Source organism: Neolamprologus multifasciatus, chromosome 14 (assembly GCF_963576455.1).
Source record: "Neolamprologus multifasciatus chromosome 14, fNeoMul1.2, whole genome shotgun sequence".
Taxonomy (NCBI): domain Eukaryota; kingdom Metazoa; phylum Chordata; class Actinopteri; order Cichliformes; family Cichlidae; genus Neolamprologus; species Neolamprologus multifasciatus.
In genome coordinates this window covers 12,394,228-12,414,286 of record NC_140452.1, presented here as the reverse complement: position 1 = coordinate 12,414,286, position 20,059 = coordinate 12,394,228, and the positions used below count along the sequence as shown (strand labels likewise).

General features: G+C 38.8%; 1 protein-coding gene across 5 annotated transcripts in view; it reads right to left on the bottom strand.

Moving 5' to 3' along the window:
* Positions 1 to 20,059, bottom strand: part of nbeab (neurobeachin b) — a 207,833-nt gene that overhangs the window by 21,288 nt on the left and 166,486 nt on the right. For all 5 annotated transcript variants that reach the window (XM_085131434.1, XM_085131435.1, XM_085131438.1 and 2 more), the window contains 5 exons: positions 19,948 to 20,050; positions 19,129 to 19,244; positions 15,601 to 15,713; positions 2,993 to 3,133; positions 1,827 to 1,946 (listed from right to left, as the gene is read on the bottom strand). In XM_085131434.1, the coding sequence (XP_084987560.1) occupies positions 1,827 to 1,946; positions 2,993 to 3,133; positions 15,601 to 15,713; positions 19,129 to 19,244; positions 19,948 to 20,050 (593 nt within the window). The remainder of the gene's footprint in view (positions 1 to 1,826; positions 1,947 to 2,992; positions 3,134 to 15,600; positions 15,714 to 19,128; positions 19,245 to 19,947; positions 20,051 to 20,059) is intronic.

The following is a 20,059-nucleotide window of genomic DNA, read 5'->3' as shown; positions in this document are numbered from 1 at the left end:
TTTGTAAACTTCCTGCTGTAACTCACCGCCAAGCCGTTAAAACTGCCAGCTCCGTTTTCAAGCCACCCTCCCATGGCAGCCATTAATTCTGCAACAGCATTGTAATGGGCTAACAAGTCAATCACACAAGCCTCCGTTGCTTTACACTGTGTCACCTTAATGACATGTTCGTCAAAATCTGTCACCAACGGAGTGCTGCTGGATTCCTTCAGACAACATGGTGGCAGTTCTCTCTGTGTGCATGAAGACGAACGTGTAGATTTGTGTCCAATACCTCCAAGAAAAGTCTCCTCGTCTTTGCCCATAGGTGGCTGTGCCAGCTAAACATAACTACACCAGTGCACACCGAAATAAATGAGAAGTATGGATGCACATTAACATTAATGATGGGGTGGTTGGGGAGGTGAGGGCTTGGTCGGTGAAGGGTTGTTTCCATTTGACTTGCTCTTTTAGGAGGTCATCCCCATCAGGGGTTCAGACTGCCTTGGTCTTGTTGTCATTACTGCTGGAGGAGGTTGGGGTTAATGAAGGAGAGACCCTGGTAAAAAACAAGCTCCCTTTAAATTAGAGGCTCAGTGGGCCGGCTTGGTGTACTGGGCTGAAATGACCTTAACCCTGTACTCTCTGCTGGGTCCGGGAATGGCATTTTTGTGTCTGTCTGGCATGCATGGAGACCTGTTTCTGTGCCTGCCAGACAAACAGCCTATCCTTTTCAAAAGAAGGACTATGCTGAGCAATGTTGTTAACACAGGTATGCGGACCAAAATTACACATTTAAAAAGACAATTTCAATAGTTTGGAAGGTAAATTATTTTTTAAAAGATTACAGCAAATAATAATGCTAAATTTCCTGATAGTTTACCATGTTGCACTATGACTAATTCATACAAGCTCTTGCACAATATTTTCCTTCTACTAATGCATTATGAAATACTGGTAGCAATCCTGTAGTGTCACGCACAGTCCAGCAGCTTTCCTAATAGATCACTGGCAATGCTATGTGTGTAAAAAGAAATGCATGCAGACATACAAGTAGTTGAAAGTAGACTGTATTTGTTAACAGGGTGGCGTTTGACTATTCAGTTGTTCACTGGTTTGCAGCTTTCTACCTCACATGGATTGCTAGCTGCTCTCCCTCAGATTCTGGCAAGTAAAAGCTCTGTCTGTACATAAAAGACTACATTTTAAATAGCTTTTGTCATTAATGCTTTATTAATTGCCTGCGGCAACACTACCCGATGCAGGGTGTGCTGGAAATATATGACACTTTGAGGTCAGTGTGTATCCCTGCTGCGTGTTATGCAGTGGGCAAAACAGAGACAAATCAGCAGGGTTCAGCGTTTTCGATGACTGCTCTGTGGATTTGTGGAGAGATGGTTTTGTTTTTCTCTCAGATGCAGACTTTGTTCAAAAGCAGAATTGTTCTACCTCTGAGATAGTTTGCTCTCTGCATGAGATAAATCAAATGTGCATAGGGTATTCCCGTGCACTACAGCTCTTTGAGATTCACTGTTTGGAAGAGGCATTTATAATTGATGTTATATATTTTTGCAGTGGTTTCGAGGCACAGAAAGGAGGAGAGCATATGAAAAAAGAGGCTTGGCTTGGTATTTTGCAAAATATATAGATGTATGCTATATTACTATAATTTTGCATTGACTTGTGCAATAAATTCTTTTCAACCATCTTTGCTGTAAGAATTGCCTTTCGAAGACCCACAAGTCCACAACACAAGCTTTAAAAAGGAAACTAGCAAGGAATCAAATGTATATCAATTGTATTTATAGATACAGATGTTTTAGTATATCCTTTGTTGTGATTCTCACCTTTACATCTGAGGTGTCCCTCTGACAATTTCTCCAGGATCGGGAAATGCCTGAAAACGTGCGATCGGGGTGATCGAATTTGTTGTTGTTGGCACCGAGGAAGAACGTGGTGAAGGGCTCCTATAAGGAAAGACATGTATTCATCACAAAAGTCAAATATCTCCACCCAGATTTAAAGTCCTGATTATTATTTTCTCACCCTCTTGACATCTAATTTGATTGCACCTGTCAAAATCTGAGAATTTAAAATATTTTTTCAACCTTAAGGATTAAATTTTAAATGCACGGGAATAGCCTGAATTTTCTGTATTATTCATTGTTATTTTTTCTGTAACAGAGATCATACTTTCATTGTATCCAAGCCTGAGGGAAAATTAATTAGTGCTCTTCCTGAGTACAGTAAGCCATAATGATAATTGGCTCAAATTTGGTTTTCTTAGACTGAGATGGCAACCATTGCCGGTTGGAGCGGAAGGATCACTCACCAGAGGAAGAAAGAGATTGTGAGAACAAACCCAGTGAGGCCAATCTAACTGCTGTCAAGGGAGCTCCCTCAGTTCATAAGCCTGTTTCTACTAATGATGGGGGAGGGGGAGAAATACAGTACAAATTCCTCATAAAGCGCCTTCAAATTAGTAAGATTTTTTAAAATCACATGTGCAGCAACTCAAAGAAGTGGTGGAGGTTGGAAGAGCCTTTTTTGTTGGGAACAGACTAGAAGTACATGTTCTTCCTCCTCCTCTTCTAGAGTAAATGAGGACAGTGCTCAGTAACCTTGATGGACATGTCTCCAGCGCTCACTGGGTTGCCTGAAACACATAAACCTGTCACAGTAGCCTCTGTAAATCATTACCCAGCCACTCTTTATTTAGTTCACATATGCTGGTTTACTGGCCTGTGAAATGTGTTTTCTGAGCGCCATTGGTCTAACTCAGGCCCAATCAAATTGAGATGTCGAGCTGCTTCCTGTGCAGAAGCCAACAGACCTCAAAGAAACAGCATCATCAAGTCTGACAAGTGACAATCAACTAATGCAGACAAAAAATGAAAAACTCTCTGAGGTCTGGGTTTGACTTCATTCCTATTCACATACTTGACTAATTTGGGGATTTTGCACATAGTACAATAATAAGAGGGAGGGTAGCTGCAGGAGAGGTTTTACTCACAATTCTGACAAGCCAGTGCAGGGTGGTGGCAGCTGTGGAGTAGTGGGTGTTGTAATGACAAGGTGGTGTCTGGTCATCTTCCCATGACTCATAACGTTCAGTGAAGAATGCTGCACGCTTTGGGTTCAGGGCACCAACAGGCTGAAAAGGAAATGAGGACAAAACAGGCTTAGTTGTGGCAATTATCAATTTTCTTGTATTCCATTTCCACTTAAAAGCCTTTATAAAGATGTACTACATATGCTTTGTACAGTCATGTGAAAAAGTTGGTTCACCGTCTTTCAGTTGTAAGGTTTTTACACTATCAGGGTAAACAAATCTGGCTTTACCGGGTTCTAAAATGATTTCAATACAATCTCAGATTAACAAAAACACACGATATTTCACACTGTGTTGTTTTTTACTTAACAAAAAACAAAGCCAAATCCAGTGCCCCCCATTAATTTTCTGTGTTGCTTTATAAGTCTCTTGTATCACAGAGGTGGAATCTTGGCTCACCCTTTCTTCACGATATAAAGTTAATTGAAGTTTGCAGGCATTTGTTCATGCATGACTCCCTTAAAGTCCCACAGCATTTCAATCAGGTTCATCTGCTTGATTGATTTCACTTTTTTCCTCCCATTCTGTTGTAAATTTGTTTGTATGTTTGGGATGCTAGTGAAGCAGCAAGGGTTTACTTGGTTTCTCATATTTTCTCCTGCAGTTATGCACTTTGGCTTAGTTTTTGTTAATGAATGACAATGGGTAATATTACATGTGTTGTTTTTGATCTGAGGTTGTATTTACCCAAATTTTAAAAACCAAGAAAAAACTAATATTTTTATTACGTATTGATATATAAAATCTTAGAATTGAACAATGGTGTACTCACATGTCTGCAAGTCTCATGTTTTGTAAGGCAAACAAACCATAGAGTTGGTCCTTTTATAAATTTTAATTGACCCTAAAGTCTTAAAGTGTGTTGAGGATTATTTGTCCAGTGCACTGAATTTAAAAATTTGTGGGGGTTTTCTGTTTGTTTTTTCCCTACTGTGAACAAGTAGGATGTCACATGATGTAAAGGTAAATGTGTCATCATGTCTTTTGTTGATACCTTCCTTCTTAAGAGTTCTGACATTTCTGGTTATTTCACAAATAGAAGACAATGCGAAAGCTTCTTTTTTTTAACAAATGATATTCAAACAATGAATATATCAAAGTAAAGAGAGCTAAATAACATCCTGTTTTTCTATGAATACAACAACAACTACAGTATAGAGTTGAAATAACCAGACATATTGTATGTAGGACATGTAGCTGTCATAGTGGCATAAATCTCAGTAATGAACCTCCGTATATCCTTAAGGGTCAAATGTACAGGTTCAGTGTCTCTGCAGAATTTAGTATGCTGTGAGACAACTTAGTCATTCATTATCTTCTTGTTCAAAATATTCACCAAGCGCAGTCAAAATAGACACAAGCTGCAAATAGCTTATTATTCAAATTCAAAACTGAATAAAAGTATTCATGATAATAACAACTCTACTGTTATAACTATAAGCACTCAAATTGAAGTTTAAGCAAGGCTATGTTGTAGTTACTGGTGCTTGCTGTTTTTAAACTGGGCTAGGTTTGCACTTAAGAAAAAAAATACAGAAATTTCAGTGAGTGTTTGTTTCAGTGAGGACTGTGCTGCAGAATTTTAAGAATGTTCGTAAATAAAATGAAAGATTTAAAAGAAAATTAAGTCATTTTATTCTAACATAAATATTCTGTATTTATATGTTATTCTTTACTGTATGCCTACATGAGTATTTGATATTGCTTTGTTGTTACCACATCACAACCACGTTTATTAGCCTGACTTGTAGCCACCTGCTTGGCCTGCTAAAAAACTGGAAATAACAGCTTTTGGCATTTTCTGCAACACTTAACTATAAAGCAGTTCCTTTGAAAAAAATCTCCATAAGATCTAAGGAGACATTTTGAATTTGGCTTATGTTTATCTCACATAACAGAAAGTTATGGGTCCGTATATCAGAGACAGATGCAAAAATCATAAACTCATCATTCCTATTATACAGTGTCAACTTAGATCTCATATTTTTTCAAAAGAAAACTATCTTCTCTGTGAATTAAAAAAAACTAAACATGAGTGCTAAACTGACTCGTATAATATATTCCACTTGATCCCTGGGCAACAAGACTAGTCAGTCCTGTGTTGTTTTGCATGCATAATTTCTAAATATTACAGCACGTCTCATGAGTCATCTCCAATCGAAATTAAATTTTTATGTACAAGCAAATCTATGGTGGTCATGCAAAAGTTATAGAAAACAACAATGCTGTATACGTCTGGGAAAAAAAAGCATAGAAAATTCTTATTTTTGTACATTCCTAAAAGGCACTTTCTTAACTTTGTAGCGCTCACTATTTGGCTCATCATTGCAGTTTGTAAAAACTATAGTGCATGGAAAAACAACATGTGAAGCACACTAATTCCTTTGCTTACCTATTTGCTTACCTATGATATCAAAATAGCGAGAGTAACATTATGGTCCAAACATTTTTCATTTTTATGGGATTTTTTATGGGAGTTTTTTTGCAGTTTTAAAGTAATGAATCCTACTTCACTTATCCTCATAGGAACATCTCAAGCATCTCATGTCAATTAGTTCTCTGTTCTTACTTAAATTAAGAACAAATTAAATGTGTAAATTAAATGTAGCAATAGCTGAAGAATAACTGGACAGAATTAATGTAAAGAAAAATGCAGAATCTTGGAAGGTACCAGTTGGGACATTTGTAGTAATACTGGGTGGGAAGCGGTGGAAAGTTCAGGGCAGACATGGAGCTTTACTCTGGCAATTGTCTGTCAGAGCCTGTTATTCTTCTGAACCCTTAAAGTAACTGTTGCGCTGTCTTCTGTCTAAAATTTAAATGGGCATGTTGGCAGGGGTTAGCAGGATGGTGCGTTAAGGATGGATGGAAGAGATATGTGTGTCTCCTACTAAAACGCTGTGGCTAATCCATGTGGATTAACCCTAGCTGACCCTATTTACACCCAACACACCCATCATGGCAAGGACTTTACTCTGAACTGCTACTCTTGGCTTTAACACAGTGGGGGAGCTAATATTTATTGGGGTGGCCACTCTGATGCTAGTACTTACACATTTGGGTGGCACAGAAAATGAAGTTTTCCTGTATTGTAAATCACTGTAACCAAACATTATATTTGTTGGTCACTTGATCTGAGAATTTGCTTATATAGGCATGCTGCACTTTAGTAGCACATGATAAAGACCAATGTGGACATTGTTAAAATCTGCTATAACAATAGTAGCTACTGAATCTCAATTTCTGTGCATGTGCCCTTTATGGGCTATGTGCATGTGTGGGGTGGTCACCCTTTAAATCTCCACCTGGGTCAGCAATCCTTTGTGCTTTAAGACATAGCTGTTTTTAGTACCAGGAAAATACAGTGAAATCTAATAATGCAACAATGTGTTATATTACTGGAGGCTTAGACATTGAGGTAAGCCACAGCCATGGTTTTAAAAGTGTACAATATACACTCTTAAAATTATCAACTGAAGGAAACTGAAGATCAGTTTTTCAGAGGAAAAAAAAAGATCTTAAAAAAACCCCCAGTATGGCTAGTATTTTTAGCAGAAAAGTTTGCTCATTATTAAAAATACTCCCCATAATATGCGCACAAAAAACAAGCAGAAATGATTGAAACTTCACAGCTTTGCATTTAAAAAAAACTGTTGCCTAATTATTTAGACCCCATAAATAATCACTGCTATATATATTTTACATCTATCCAATTATTTCCACTGTTAGGCAAAATCTTAAGAGGGTTTTTTTTTTTTAACCACAGCCTTAGCAATAACTTCAATATTAAACTGACTCCATCACTGGGTTTTAGCCCTTTGGCAGCTGTTTCATTTTTATGTGTTTTAAGGCAACAGAATTACTCCCATTAAACATACATTTAGTGGTGAATAAATTGCTTTCTCTGCCTTTTCAATCACCTCATCCAATATAAGAGCCTTAGAAGCATATTGGCAGTCAATATTAATATACTCAGTACCATTGAATCAGTTGCACAGGGGGAAGGGTGACTGGTAATGTAATCAATGGCAGCTTTTCTACCTGGAAGCTGCAGCTCAGAGGTCAGAAGAAATAAAATAAAAGCAGTTTGAGGCTTATGTCTATTCTAACGTTATTAAAAACTGCACTGTTATTGTTTTAGCTGGGTGCAGTCAGTATGAAACCTCAATATGGGAGACTCTCTTGCTCACTGAGAAGATTACCACCGTATCTGCGTGTGGTGCACTGCACATTCCTGAAGCTCTAAGTCAAAACTAAATGCAGTCTCTTTTTACTTTTTTCAGTCCTTTCTTAAAATCTAATGGCAGTCCACATCAGTGTTAGCACAACTGAATAGACTGAAAGAGAAGTTTATTGAGATCTGCGCAGATTTATGGGGTGATAATAGCCTTGCATGTGACGTCTTGGCCCAGCTGGATTGGGGTGTAAGCCACAAGACGTCTCACACTCTGTAAAAGCACTGCTAGTGTGACTAATGCAGGTTAGAGCTGTATAAAAGATCCAGGTAAATACATGTGACAGGGGGAGAAAAGTGAAGAAAAGTACTAATGAGAATAAAGAGGAATGCCAAACTGGCAATAGTGGTAAGTTTATAAAAAGGTTTACTTGCTCAGCTTAATATTATGGTACCAAAGAGAAAGCTGGAAAATTTACTAAAATGTGTTGAAATGAGAGAATAGGTGACATATTTTGATGAAAGACTATAACAATTAACTACACTAAGATTTATAATTTGGGTACATTCAAAGTGCCTCTGCCTCTGTACTGTGATTCACAGCTACCAAGACTTCTACCTAAACTAACAGAAACTGGAGCACCAAATCAATTGACAAAGTATTTCCTGTTAATTCTTCTGTGTGGCTCTACATTCATTTAAAAAAAAAAAATCCACAGCTAAACACCTTCCAACGTGTTTAGCTGTGCAAGCATAAATGGAATGAGGCATTTTCTATGTCATTTGTAATGTACTGCAGAAGTGCTTTTTATTTCACTTTCCAGAAAACATGTGAGGATAACTAAACAAACACACTACATGGGAAAGCCACAAGACCCAGGTCACTGAAGAAAAGGGTTTTTCACACATTTGTTAAAGGGTGATTGTTCAAAACTGCATAAGTCAGGGTTGTTATATAGCTAGTACAAACCAAAAATATGGGCTATGAAGCTGACAAATACCAAACTGGGCGTGTCTCACATGATGATATAGTTGTAAACATACTATCATGAAAAAGTTTTTGCCCCCTTCTTGACCTGAGTAAATACAAAATATAGTTTGCAACTGATGATTTCATTTATTAAGGGGAAAAGACTATCCAAACCTACCTGGCCCTAAGTAAAAAAAAAAGTACTTGCCCCCAAAACCTAAAAACGGTTTGCCAACTTTGCCAACAAGGACTGCAATCACGATTTTTTTGTGATAACTGGCAAAAATTCTTTCACATCATTGTGGAGGGATTTCGGTCCACTCTTCTTTCCAGAATTGTTTAAATTCAGTCACACTGGAGGGTTTTCGAGCATAAATGGCCCATTTAATGTAATGCCAAAGCATCTCAATCTGATTTAAGAGTACACTTTGACGAGATCATTCCAGAATCTTATATTTGATCTTTTTGAGCCATTTAGAGGTGGACTGTTCTGTTTCGCATCATTGTCCTGCTGCATCATTGCAATTGAGCTTCAGAACACAAATGGATGGCCAGGCATTCTTCTTCAGGATTTTCTACTTGAGAGAAGAATTCCTCATCATTCTGTCAGTTACAGCAAGATGTCCATCTACTGAAGGAGCAATGCATCCGCAGAACATCACACAACCACCATCCTGTTCGATTGCTGGTATGATGTTTTTTTTACGGACAAGAGGGTAATTGCTTCTTCAAATAGGGCCAGGTAGTTTTAGATAGCTTTTTCCCCTTCAGTGAAATCATCTTTAAAAAGTGTGTTTCGCATTTATCCAATGGTATCGTTATTCAGTGTTAAAATCCAGTCGATAATCTGAAACATGTAAGACAAATGCGCAAAAAAGTAAATAAACTCGGTAAATAAATTCAAAGTATAGTTGTTGAACAGTGGTCCGTGTGTAGACTGCATATTAGGGTAACAAAAGCAATGGTCACCTATTTGTAAAGATGAGGTTGTAAACTGAAATCTTGTATTCATGCTTAATGAACTCACATTATTACTCCAAAATCAGCACCACACTGTAGAGTATTATGATTCACCATCTTAAAGAATCATGAGCACATGTCTGGTTGTACCAAAATCCAACTGCAGCTACAATTAGATGATTATTAACAGAGTAAATCTGCATACTAATTGAAAGAAACGTTTGTCTAATTAGTTCTCATTTTAAGCTATGAGCGCAACCAGTTTGCGACAAAATAAAGGGTGACTTAAAGTCCACACATTGTACTGAAATAACTCTGGGTAGCCTGAAAAAGAGACTACATCCATAACACGTTTGCCTAAATAATGCACTCAGCTACAACAGCATGCAGGACTGACACAATGAAGCTCCCATGCAGTTGTTCTAGTGGAATTTAAGCATAAAAAAAATAAGGACACTTCCAGTTTACCCCAAATTCTGTACATGTCCACATTTTTGCTATAATACATAAAATCTCTGTGTGTTTGTTTCTTTGTCTGTGAACGCTTCCTAGACCAAATGAATTTGAAAACAACAACAAAACTTTGCATACATGGTACATCTTGGGTCCTGTAGATTCATATCTATATTAGATATCATGCTGCCAAGTATCCACCTAGCAATGGGCTAAAATGACCAGTTTTTAGCACTTATACATCTATAATGGCTTATAAAAATCATTCTATCCATTTTATCTCACAGCAATAACATCAAATTTATATCCCTAAAAGCTGAAGTAAGCATGGTTTATTATGATAGCATCACATTGCCAACCAACCACCTAGCCATGAGCTAAAATGACCGATTTTTAGCATATGAACAACATCCACTCCCCCCCCCCCCCCCCCCCCCCCAAACTGCCTTTTTTTTTTTTGCCAACAGCACCAACAGGCCTTGCCCATTAGCATGGGCATGTTGCTACAGGCTTATAGTACACACCTCAATGCCTGGTGTCATGGTTTCCTGTTCCAGTATTAAGAAGGCATACTAGTCTATTGAAAGATGTCTAAGTATGATTGTTTAGGTTTACCTCTAACATTGAATACATCTGAATAATGAACTATGTGGTTGATCTGTGGTAAAAATGAATTTCCTTAAAACCTTAAAAAACAAAAGGACAAAATGTATAACTGAAACTATGTCCCAAAAATCGAGGTTTAATTAAACTGGTTATGGAGAATGAATGAAATACGCCAATGAATAATGTATGGAAATATAAAAAGTTGATTTTCTGTTTAAACAACTGTACAAAATAATGTACAATGTCTCCAGTAATGTAAGAAAAGACACAAAGGATTTCACTGGTCGCTTATTCACCATCTGTTGATAAGCAAAAATCAAGCTTTGCTTGCATCTGTTCAACAAACAATAACAACCTCTTACCTTCTTCTTACATTACATATCACACTGATTACAGATATAAGACCATGAAAACAACAGCTTCAGACAACGCCACACTTTCTCCCATCTGACTTCATTTCTTCTATAACACCTGACCAAGGGAAATGCAGCTAAACAAAGTATGATCAAACTTGGATTTAACTTCAGATTTAATCAGGATCATTTGTGGTGTTGCACTCCAAAGATGTAGGAAATGAACGTGGCTATTGGTGAGTGAGCGTGCAGAGAGTGTCTCCATTTGTTTGGTCATATCTAAGCTACCTCCCAAAGAGACGCATATTGCATTTTATATTTCAAAAGAAATTACATTACAGTATGTTGCTGTGGTGCTCTGTCAGGGGAAGTCACAGTCGTTTTTGCTTGCCTCGTCAGAGGCAGGGCTGCATGCAGCTCCAGTCTAATGCAATCAAGTTGCTCCAACTCAAGATAAAGCAGATGTGCTCCAAACAGCCTGACTGGAGCGGAAGTGTGAGTGATGAAGCCTCCATTATAGAGAGAAAAGTGTGGAGGGAGTGCTTTGCAGCAGCCAAGCTGTGTCTGTGTTACTGAAAGTTTTTCTGTTAGAGATTCTCAGCTCAGAGAGGAAGAAAATAGCCTCCTATATATTATAGCTCTTTCAAGACCATGAGGGTTTTTTTTCTCAAATTTGTTAAGGTGGAAATATACATTTAAATTGAATAAAATCTGCGCTTGTGTCACTTTTTTGTTATGTCTGTCAAAATGTTTTTCAAAAGATACACGTAATAAATTTTTCTGTGTGAAGAAGAAGCCCGTTGAGCAACACATCTGCTTCCTTTGCTTTCTTATGCAATTAAATACATTTCCATCACATCATTTAACAGCTATGAGGAAGATAGTTTCCATACATCTATCATCTACTTGTCACTTTGTCAAAAAATAATCATTAGAATCTAATGAAACACTTCATTGCATGAGAATGTAGCTGACATCCAAATATGCAGAACTCTGGCCTCGAGGCAAATCGACACAGCATTCAGCAGAGCTTTGAATCTAACTGAATGCAAGAAATGTAGGTGTGTACAGGTTTGGGAGGTTCTCATTAAGTAGATCAGTACGGATGTCGAGCAGTTTAGACAATACTGTCCATCAAGTGACAGTTGCACATAATTGGAAAACAGGTCTCAGGTATGACTCGTCTGTGAGAAAGAAAACCTCCCAAACTGTGCAATGTCCCTACGAGGTTATGAATACTAATCTAATAACAATTTACAAAGCCTTAATGTTGCCTAATTGTACTGCAATTATATTGTATTAACCTAAGAGTAATGATGTGATAGTTTCACAAGTGACAGGTGATATTACATTGGGTGACTTGATTTTACTAAACCACAGGGCAAAAATAAACAGACAAGTTAAAATAAAAACTTTATTTAAAGAACATTTGTTGCAGCCTGTAATGTGGGGTATAATCTGCTAAGTTCAGAGACAGCCTGAATTCCTTCAATATAAAAAACAAGCAAAACATGCTTTTTTTAAATTTTATTTCATGTGATAGACTGAGAGCCTATCCAAAGCGTAACTAAATGTACTATTTTCCAGATTTTCCAGTTACCAAAAGCAGACAAATTCTGAGATACCAGTGAGCTTTAAAAACTGTCCGTCTTCTTTCACCTTCAATAAAAACACCAGTATATTTATTCTCCTAGGTGTCACCATTAGGCATAGCATCCAGCTATCAGTGGAAAAGCAAAGGCTGAATGAAACTAGGCCTTAGTTACCTCAGGTCTAGAGATTGGTTGGCAACCCCCTGGCAATCAGACATCGCTAGAAAAGTGTGTATTCCCTGACTGGTTGGTGAGTGGTTGCTGGCAGTCTTTTGGTGAAACTGCTCACAATGAGGTACGTTATACAGTGCACCATACTCTCCATGCTGTTGATTTGATCACTAGATTTCTGAGGTTGTCCACAATTTGCATTGGAGATGAGTAATTGGTGAGAATTTGCAGACAGGTCTGCATCTTCCACAGAAATTTGCTAGCAACACACAGTAAGGTTTTGGTGTAGCAACTTATTTGCCACCAATTTCACCTAGGGACAGCCAGCATCCGCTTAACAGCTGGTCAGAAAATACACATTTTTCTCTTATAATCCACAGTTGCCAGAGTGGGCTAACTGGTCCCTCTGCCTTTGTGACTGGGCTCATAGAAATTAGCACTGAGGTAGAGAGTTAGCCAACAAAGATATACACATTCTGTGTGAGGTATTTCTAAAACAGCAAAAATAATAATAATGCCCCCATTGCTATAACTTAAATGAAAATGAAGATCAAACTGACTGATAGTGGGGAAAAAATATACAAGGCTAGAGCAAACAACATCTGAGATCACTTATCCTCGACTAGGTTAGTATTAATTGTGTTGGTCCCCAGTTTGAATTATTTGCTACTAAAAAAGTCAATCCTTAATTAAATCTCTACACAGAAATTTTACTTGCCTCAACAGCGAGTCATTCCTTCAGGGTTAAAATATTGGTCAATATAGCAGGGGCAATGTGAGCCCAGAGGCTGTAGTGTACATGGTGAGGTTTGAAGAGCTCAGCTTAAAGGCATGTACACATCAACAGTACTGAAAATAAAAGCTAAACAAGGAGTAGAACAACTAGTTTTTTTTGTTTTTTTTAGGATTTATGAATATGCAGTAAACAAGAGATGCAGCAATATAGAACAAAAAGACAAGAGTCTCAGCCAACTCGTTAAGAGACTTGGACCCAGTAACAGGACTGATGCGTCATCACCTACCAAACACTTACCCAGAAATCTGACTCAGATTAATCTGAAAAAGACTGAATTCCTCAAGAACTAGTAACGTATTCTTAATGGTACTAAAACATGGGTTCTGTATAAAACAATTTGAAACGATATCCAGCCTCAGTTTCCTGATACATGTACAAATCCCTGGCTAAACACAGAAGAAAGTCACCACCTAATATACAATGAATGTCTCCAGAGACTACTGCTACTACCACTGATCCATAAATGAACAAAAAAGGGCAGATGAAACAGAGAGGAGAAGAGTGGGGGCCTCTGTCCCTCTCTGCTACACCAGCTTATGTGAACTTTTGGAGGTAAGAGCCCCGGGGTTCCAAGGACAACTGTCAGGAGACACAGGCTGTGAACTCATGCTAATGAAGGCAGCTCGGCCCTGTAAACAGCATGGGAGGATGTCACTAGAATACATTACAATACATAACTGTCTCCCCGGGGCAGGAGGGTTCCACATGGCACAGCCCTGATCACTCCCCTCGACACACACATCTCTATACACACGCATACACATTCTGTGGCTTTTTCATCCCACCTGGATACCCCACAGGTAAAGAAAACAACAAGACAAGACACACGACTGTTTGTCCAAAATGTTTTCTGTTTAGTTCTCCAGAGGAGTAAAACCTTTCTTTCTTTTTTAAAATTACCAATACTTTAACTTGTGACTGATTGTTTCATATTTTTATTTCAAAGTCCTCCGTCTCTCTCACCACAAAACCAAGAAAACAGATGCTTTGAAATGCTGAAAATTGATACAAACTGTTGAGAACTGAGATGGCTTTTAGGCTGCGTGTTGGTGCTTTGAGGGGAACAAGGCAGCGATAAAGTGAGTGAGAGAGAGAGCTCAGACAGGAATGTGACTGTTTTCAGGTCAGTGAGCTAGAGTGTGCATGGGCGAGAGAGCGAGAGCGAAAGAAAGAGAGACAGAAAGGGGAGGGGGTAAACCTATAAACCAGGCCACAGTTCTGCTGCCTTTTCCCCCCCTCATTCAAAGACAGAGCAAACATAACACTGAACTTTATCTATCAGGGTTGCAGGGCATTAAGGACATTGTATCATAGCTGTTGTGATTTGGCACTGTTACCCGAGCTCTTACTATTGCTCAGCTTGATCTTTTTTGGACAAGCCATATTTAGAACATCTTTCACTGCGGCACTGTGCTGATGAATTCTCTTATCAGTTCATCGACCTTGAAAATAAAAGTATATTACTCACAGAAACTGCTGCATGGCAGAATTTAGAGGAAAAAAAAATATCCTTGAAATTGTACAGTTTGTGTTGAGTGTATGAAGACTCGGGCTGTGCAGACATCCATTATTTAGCCCCCCAAGGATAAAGTTGTCATGATTTTACTCTTGTGTTATGCAGACTGTTCTACAAATTTGTTAAAGGACAGTCTGGATTTAACTTACAGTATATATTGATTTTGTATACATTTTCCATATTGTAATGCTGTATATGCATTTCAAAAAACTATTTCTAATTTATGTTATGATAATGACTTAACATGAGCTGATCATGCTGGGTGTATGATGGTAAATGTTTTACACATTCAGTCATCCACACATTCACACACTGGTGATGGCAAGCTACATTGTAGCCACAGCTGCCCTGGGGCGCACTGACAGAGGCGAAGCTGCCGGACACTGGCGCCACCGGGCCCTCTGACCACCACCAGTAGGCAACGGGTGAAGTGTCTTGCCCAAGGACACAGCGACCGAGACTGTCGGAGCCGGGGCTCGAACAGGCAACCTTCCGATTACAAGACGAACTGCCAACTCTTGAGCCACGATCGCCCCATGATGAACTCAGTGTTGCCTTGCTGAGTTTATCGAGTTAGACTTGTGGTAGTATAACATGTAAAAGCCTCTCTAATGCAAGACCACAGAGATATGTTAAGGATATATCCAAAGCACACAGTACAAACTGTGTGTTGAGACAATGCAGCACCAACAAAAGGGAGTAAACTTGTATAAAGTACATGAGTGCATTTTATGATGCTACAATCAGCATTTTCCACTTCAGTGCAGAGACAGCACATGATTCCTTTGCCAGTAAAAACCATATTGTTTTACAATCTGACTCCTAATAAGAAAATCCCCTGCCATTAGATCCAGCTGCCCCTTCTTGCCCCTCTTTTTTTCCATCATTTTAAGGTGAACAGCCGAGAGGCCCCTGTACCTTTGAGAGGTCTCTGAAGTTCGCTGGCAGGGTCAAGTCCAGCTCCTCCGAGTCATAGTTGGTGAGGACCCAGGGAAACACCGGGTACTGGTTCAGATCATTGTATGTCCTCCCTAAACACACAGAGGAGACAGAAAACTGTGAGTGATGATGGGCTGGAGGCGAACAGAGGGGTTGAAAGCAGGGCAGCGTACACTTGAGGCTTCAGTTACTTTAGGGGATCAACATGCAACATTCCAACAAGCCCCCAATCAGACGGACTTCCTTCCACACTTCACAGAGAGTCTGCCAAGAAAACACATACACTAATGGTAGAAAATGTGAGAATGATTCTGCGTTTCCCATGACTCTGCCTGCTGTGTCTCCTTTGTTAACAGATTGTGGGAACTGCAGGAGGCCTGTCTTTAAGTATATGGAAAGCAAGCATTTTCAAGTAGTTAGGAGAAAATGTAATTGCAGAGGTATACGTTCTTCTGGGGGACATGACTTCCAATGCCTGAAATCTCACAGCAAATCTGATTGCTGATTGACCAGATGTTCTCAAAGGAAAATATGATTTTCAGATGAGAAAACTTGGAAAACTTGGAAACCTGGAAAAGCCAAGAGCATGTACCATGTTGTCAATAACACTTGACTTTTCCTTTGAAGATGACATTGATACAGCTGCAAGGTCAGGTGGTGGCCAGTTGTAATCCAGGACTGGGATGGGGCTGCTTTTTGCTAGAATTTTTACTGCTTGTGATAAATCATGCTGAAAACTTTGGCTCAAAGTAAACTGAGAGTTAAAATGTAACAACTTCTTTTCCAGGAAAAATGAAACAAAAGGGCACAAAAGAGATTCTAAGGTGTCAGACGATGGTATCCTAGGATATCCTATCTTTATATGATTAAAACAAACAAAGATGTTTCCTAGAAATGTCCAGTGATTGAATACAAACTATTTTCCAGCTTCTTTAGTTAAACATTCTATACTAAAGATGCAACAATTCCAGGACTGAAAAATAACCAACTCTACAGCAGAAATAAGCAGACAGTTTTGATCTCTACAGCTAATTTCCCTTTCAAGACACTACTACACATGACATATTACATTGTCATTATTTAGTGAATAAACATGAAGCCCAAATTCAGAACCAATGTATGAAAGTACACCCCATACTGCTTCCACAGGAATTAACTGTCAGAGTTCATGTTAAATCTTATTGTTCACGTCAGTACAATTAGAAAAAGACTGTTTTTTTGAAAAACCACCCAAAGAAAGCCACTTCTCTCTAAACTCTCCCCCCCCCCCCCCCCCCCCCAAAAAAAAAAAAAAAAAAAACCAAAAAAAAAATAACAAAACAAAACAAAACAAAACATGGCAGCATGGCTAGGTTGCATATAAAAAAAACTACAAGACTTCTGGAACAATGTCCTTGGACAGACCAGACCAGAGTAAGTATGTTTGGCCATAATGGACAGTGCTATGTTTGGCAAAAAAATAAACACAGCATGCTTGCACAAACATCTCATATCAACTGTCAGCGTGTTGGTGAAAGGGTTATGATTTGAGCTTGTTTTTCAACCGCAGGACACAGGCACCTTGCAGCTATTCAGTGGACAATGAACTCCTCTGTGTACCAAAATATTATAGATTCAAATGTGAGTCCATCTGTTTGACAGCTAAAGCTTGGTCAAAAACTGGGTCATAGAACAGGATGATGCTCCCAAGCACAGCAGCAAATCTACAACATGTGCGGAAAAAGAAAACCATCAAGGTGCTGCAATGGCCCAGCGAAAGTCCAGACTTTAACCCAACTGAAATGCTGTGACAGGGCCTTAAGAAAGTTGTGCTTAAATGAATGCCCAAAGCAGGAACTCCAGTAACACTTGAGGGAAGATGAACAACTTTAATAATTGACCAACGCTTTTCGGCTTAAATTAATGCCCACAAACCTTGATGTACATTGGTTTTCACATTACTCTATTCTAGAGGTTGGGTTTTATATAAATCACCTGATAAATTGTATTAACACCTAAAGTCATGTGTAATTCAAGGCTACTGTGCTACTATAATTTAGCTACTGCAAGTACTAAGTGAGTGCAAACTTGTTTTGTTAAGGGTAAGTTTGTACTGAAAGACACTAGAGAGCCCACTAATATTTTTTTTCCTGTTTTCAACCAAGCTGTTATCACTGGCTGGTAACTACCCAGCTTGTTACGCTCAGTGCAAGACAGAATGACCAAAATGCTAAATTCAAGGTATCATATTGAATCTTTGCATATGCACCCTGCTGCTTTAGAATGACATTCTATCATGTAATAGAAAAACACATTTACTAAAGTCAACTTTTCAACTAAAGCACAAATGGGAATAATAAGGAAAGAATAATAAAGGATGTTTCACTACATCTAGGTTTAATTAGATTGTTCCCAGGTTTTTAATGATTAACTATTAAATATTATCAACTTGAACCAGTCAATCAGTGACGATTCTGCAGCAGGTTGGCCTTAGAAAATCCCAAACTAGCCGAGCAAGTGAAAACGTCTGACAGGCACTCATGGAGAAGGCTTCTGCAGAGTAACCAGGGTCTGGGGGAATCTAGAGAACATAATTATCCAGGTTAATGCCATGCACTCAAAAGGAAACAGCAGGCTGAGTGTGGAGGATGAGTTGGGCATTGTTGTGGTTAGACCTACTTGCGCTGAGGCCTGAGCTGGGGTGGCAGGATGTTAATAACAGTGGAATAGTGTTTAATTAGAAGACCATTTCCCGTTCGCACCTCTTCCCAGCATTTCACCCCCCGCCTGTCTACCGCTCCACACTATTCTGACATCCCTGGCAGCCCAGGTCATTACCAGGGATTTTTAATGAATTTTGGGCATGTTTTTCTGTCTGCCTTACATCTAATTAGCTGACAATAATGTATCGAAGTCGAGCACAAGCTAAATATAAATATGCATGAATATGCAGCGAGAGAGAGGATGACACCTTTCTGAGCAGAATAGCGTAGAGTCGCTCTCGCCTTCCCTGTTAGTTGCAGTTCAGATCAGAGAGTCGACAACAGAACCTTTCAGCTCCGCAGACACACGTGTGCACACTCTCACAAAGCCAGGCACTAATTATCTGGCAAAATCTGCTGCGCCTGCTCTTTGCTTCAAACAGCATACTCCCTTGAGCAGTGAAGTTTACAATGTTGAGCACCTCTTAAGACTACCATGGATTCTTAAACAAATACGACATAACTGAGGCTACTGATAGTAGCTTCCAGCACCACTGACACATAAAGTTTATTGATCGTGATAGCAAACCTTAAAGCCATAAGACTCTAATGGGGAAAGTTTCACATATATAATAGATTAAAACTCTGCGATTTCACCGGTTGGAAATTTTGTCCGGATAAAGAAGAAAACAAGTCAGAATCTGTCTGTTTAACTGATGGCTGAGAAAAAGAGAATAGATTATTACCGTACCTTCTGCTACTTTCAATTTAAGCAAAGAAATCTCAAAGTTGCACAACATTAGAAATTCAATACATACAACATTACCTGATATAGTGTTGAGAAACATGAGGTACTCAAAGTTGGAGATTTCTCTCCTCTGCCAGCGCTGGGTCATGTTGGAGGATTTGAAAAGCTGACGAGGAGTGGCCAGGGAGATGCGTCTGGAAAAAGCATTTAAACAATAACTCAATATCCACAGGATTAGTGTTAGCTATGGATATTTTATAACTTGATTTTGTTAAAAAAAAAATGTGAAGGTAAAATAAAAAAACAACAACAGAAAACCTGTATAGGGAACTGAATTCAAAGGATTGGCTGCAAACCGTGACATTATGACATTAAAAGCCAGTCTCAGGTTTTAACACTACTACTCAGTTTTAGAATTAACATACTGAGATGAAGGATGTATAACAAAATGGTATTCATAGCTGTATATCTTTTATTCTAGCACATTAAGTGAATGCCAGTTAGTAATTAAAAAACCCTAAATCACACAATTATTCAAGCTGAACTACAATGCAGGATGCCTTTCTTGACATGCACAAAATATCATACAAGTTGCCAGTTTTGCGGCAGTAAATAAAAAGGCCTATTAGCACCATTGGAGTCTAAAGGGAAACTTTTTTCCTGTGGTCATTGGCCTGGCTGCAATCCTCTTGTATAGAGTCTTCTGTCAGAGAATTAGGTCAGCTCAGTCAGGGTCAGTGCACATCCACTTCAATGACTGGAGCAATGGGACTTCAAATGACTCTACTGCAGGCCAGTACTGCACAGACTCTTCACCACACAGCACAGATGAGGTAACAAGGCCATAAAATAATTCTAAACATTTAACGGCATTTTGATTGCTTAATTTCAACTTACCTGGCTTGTGGAAGTCCATAGCTGGTACCCACACCCACCCGAGGGAGACTGTAAACGACTTTCTTTACTGTGGCCTGGTCAGGAAAGTTGAACATGACCGATGCTGCAAAGA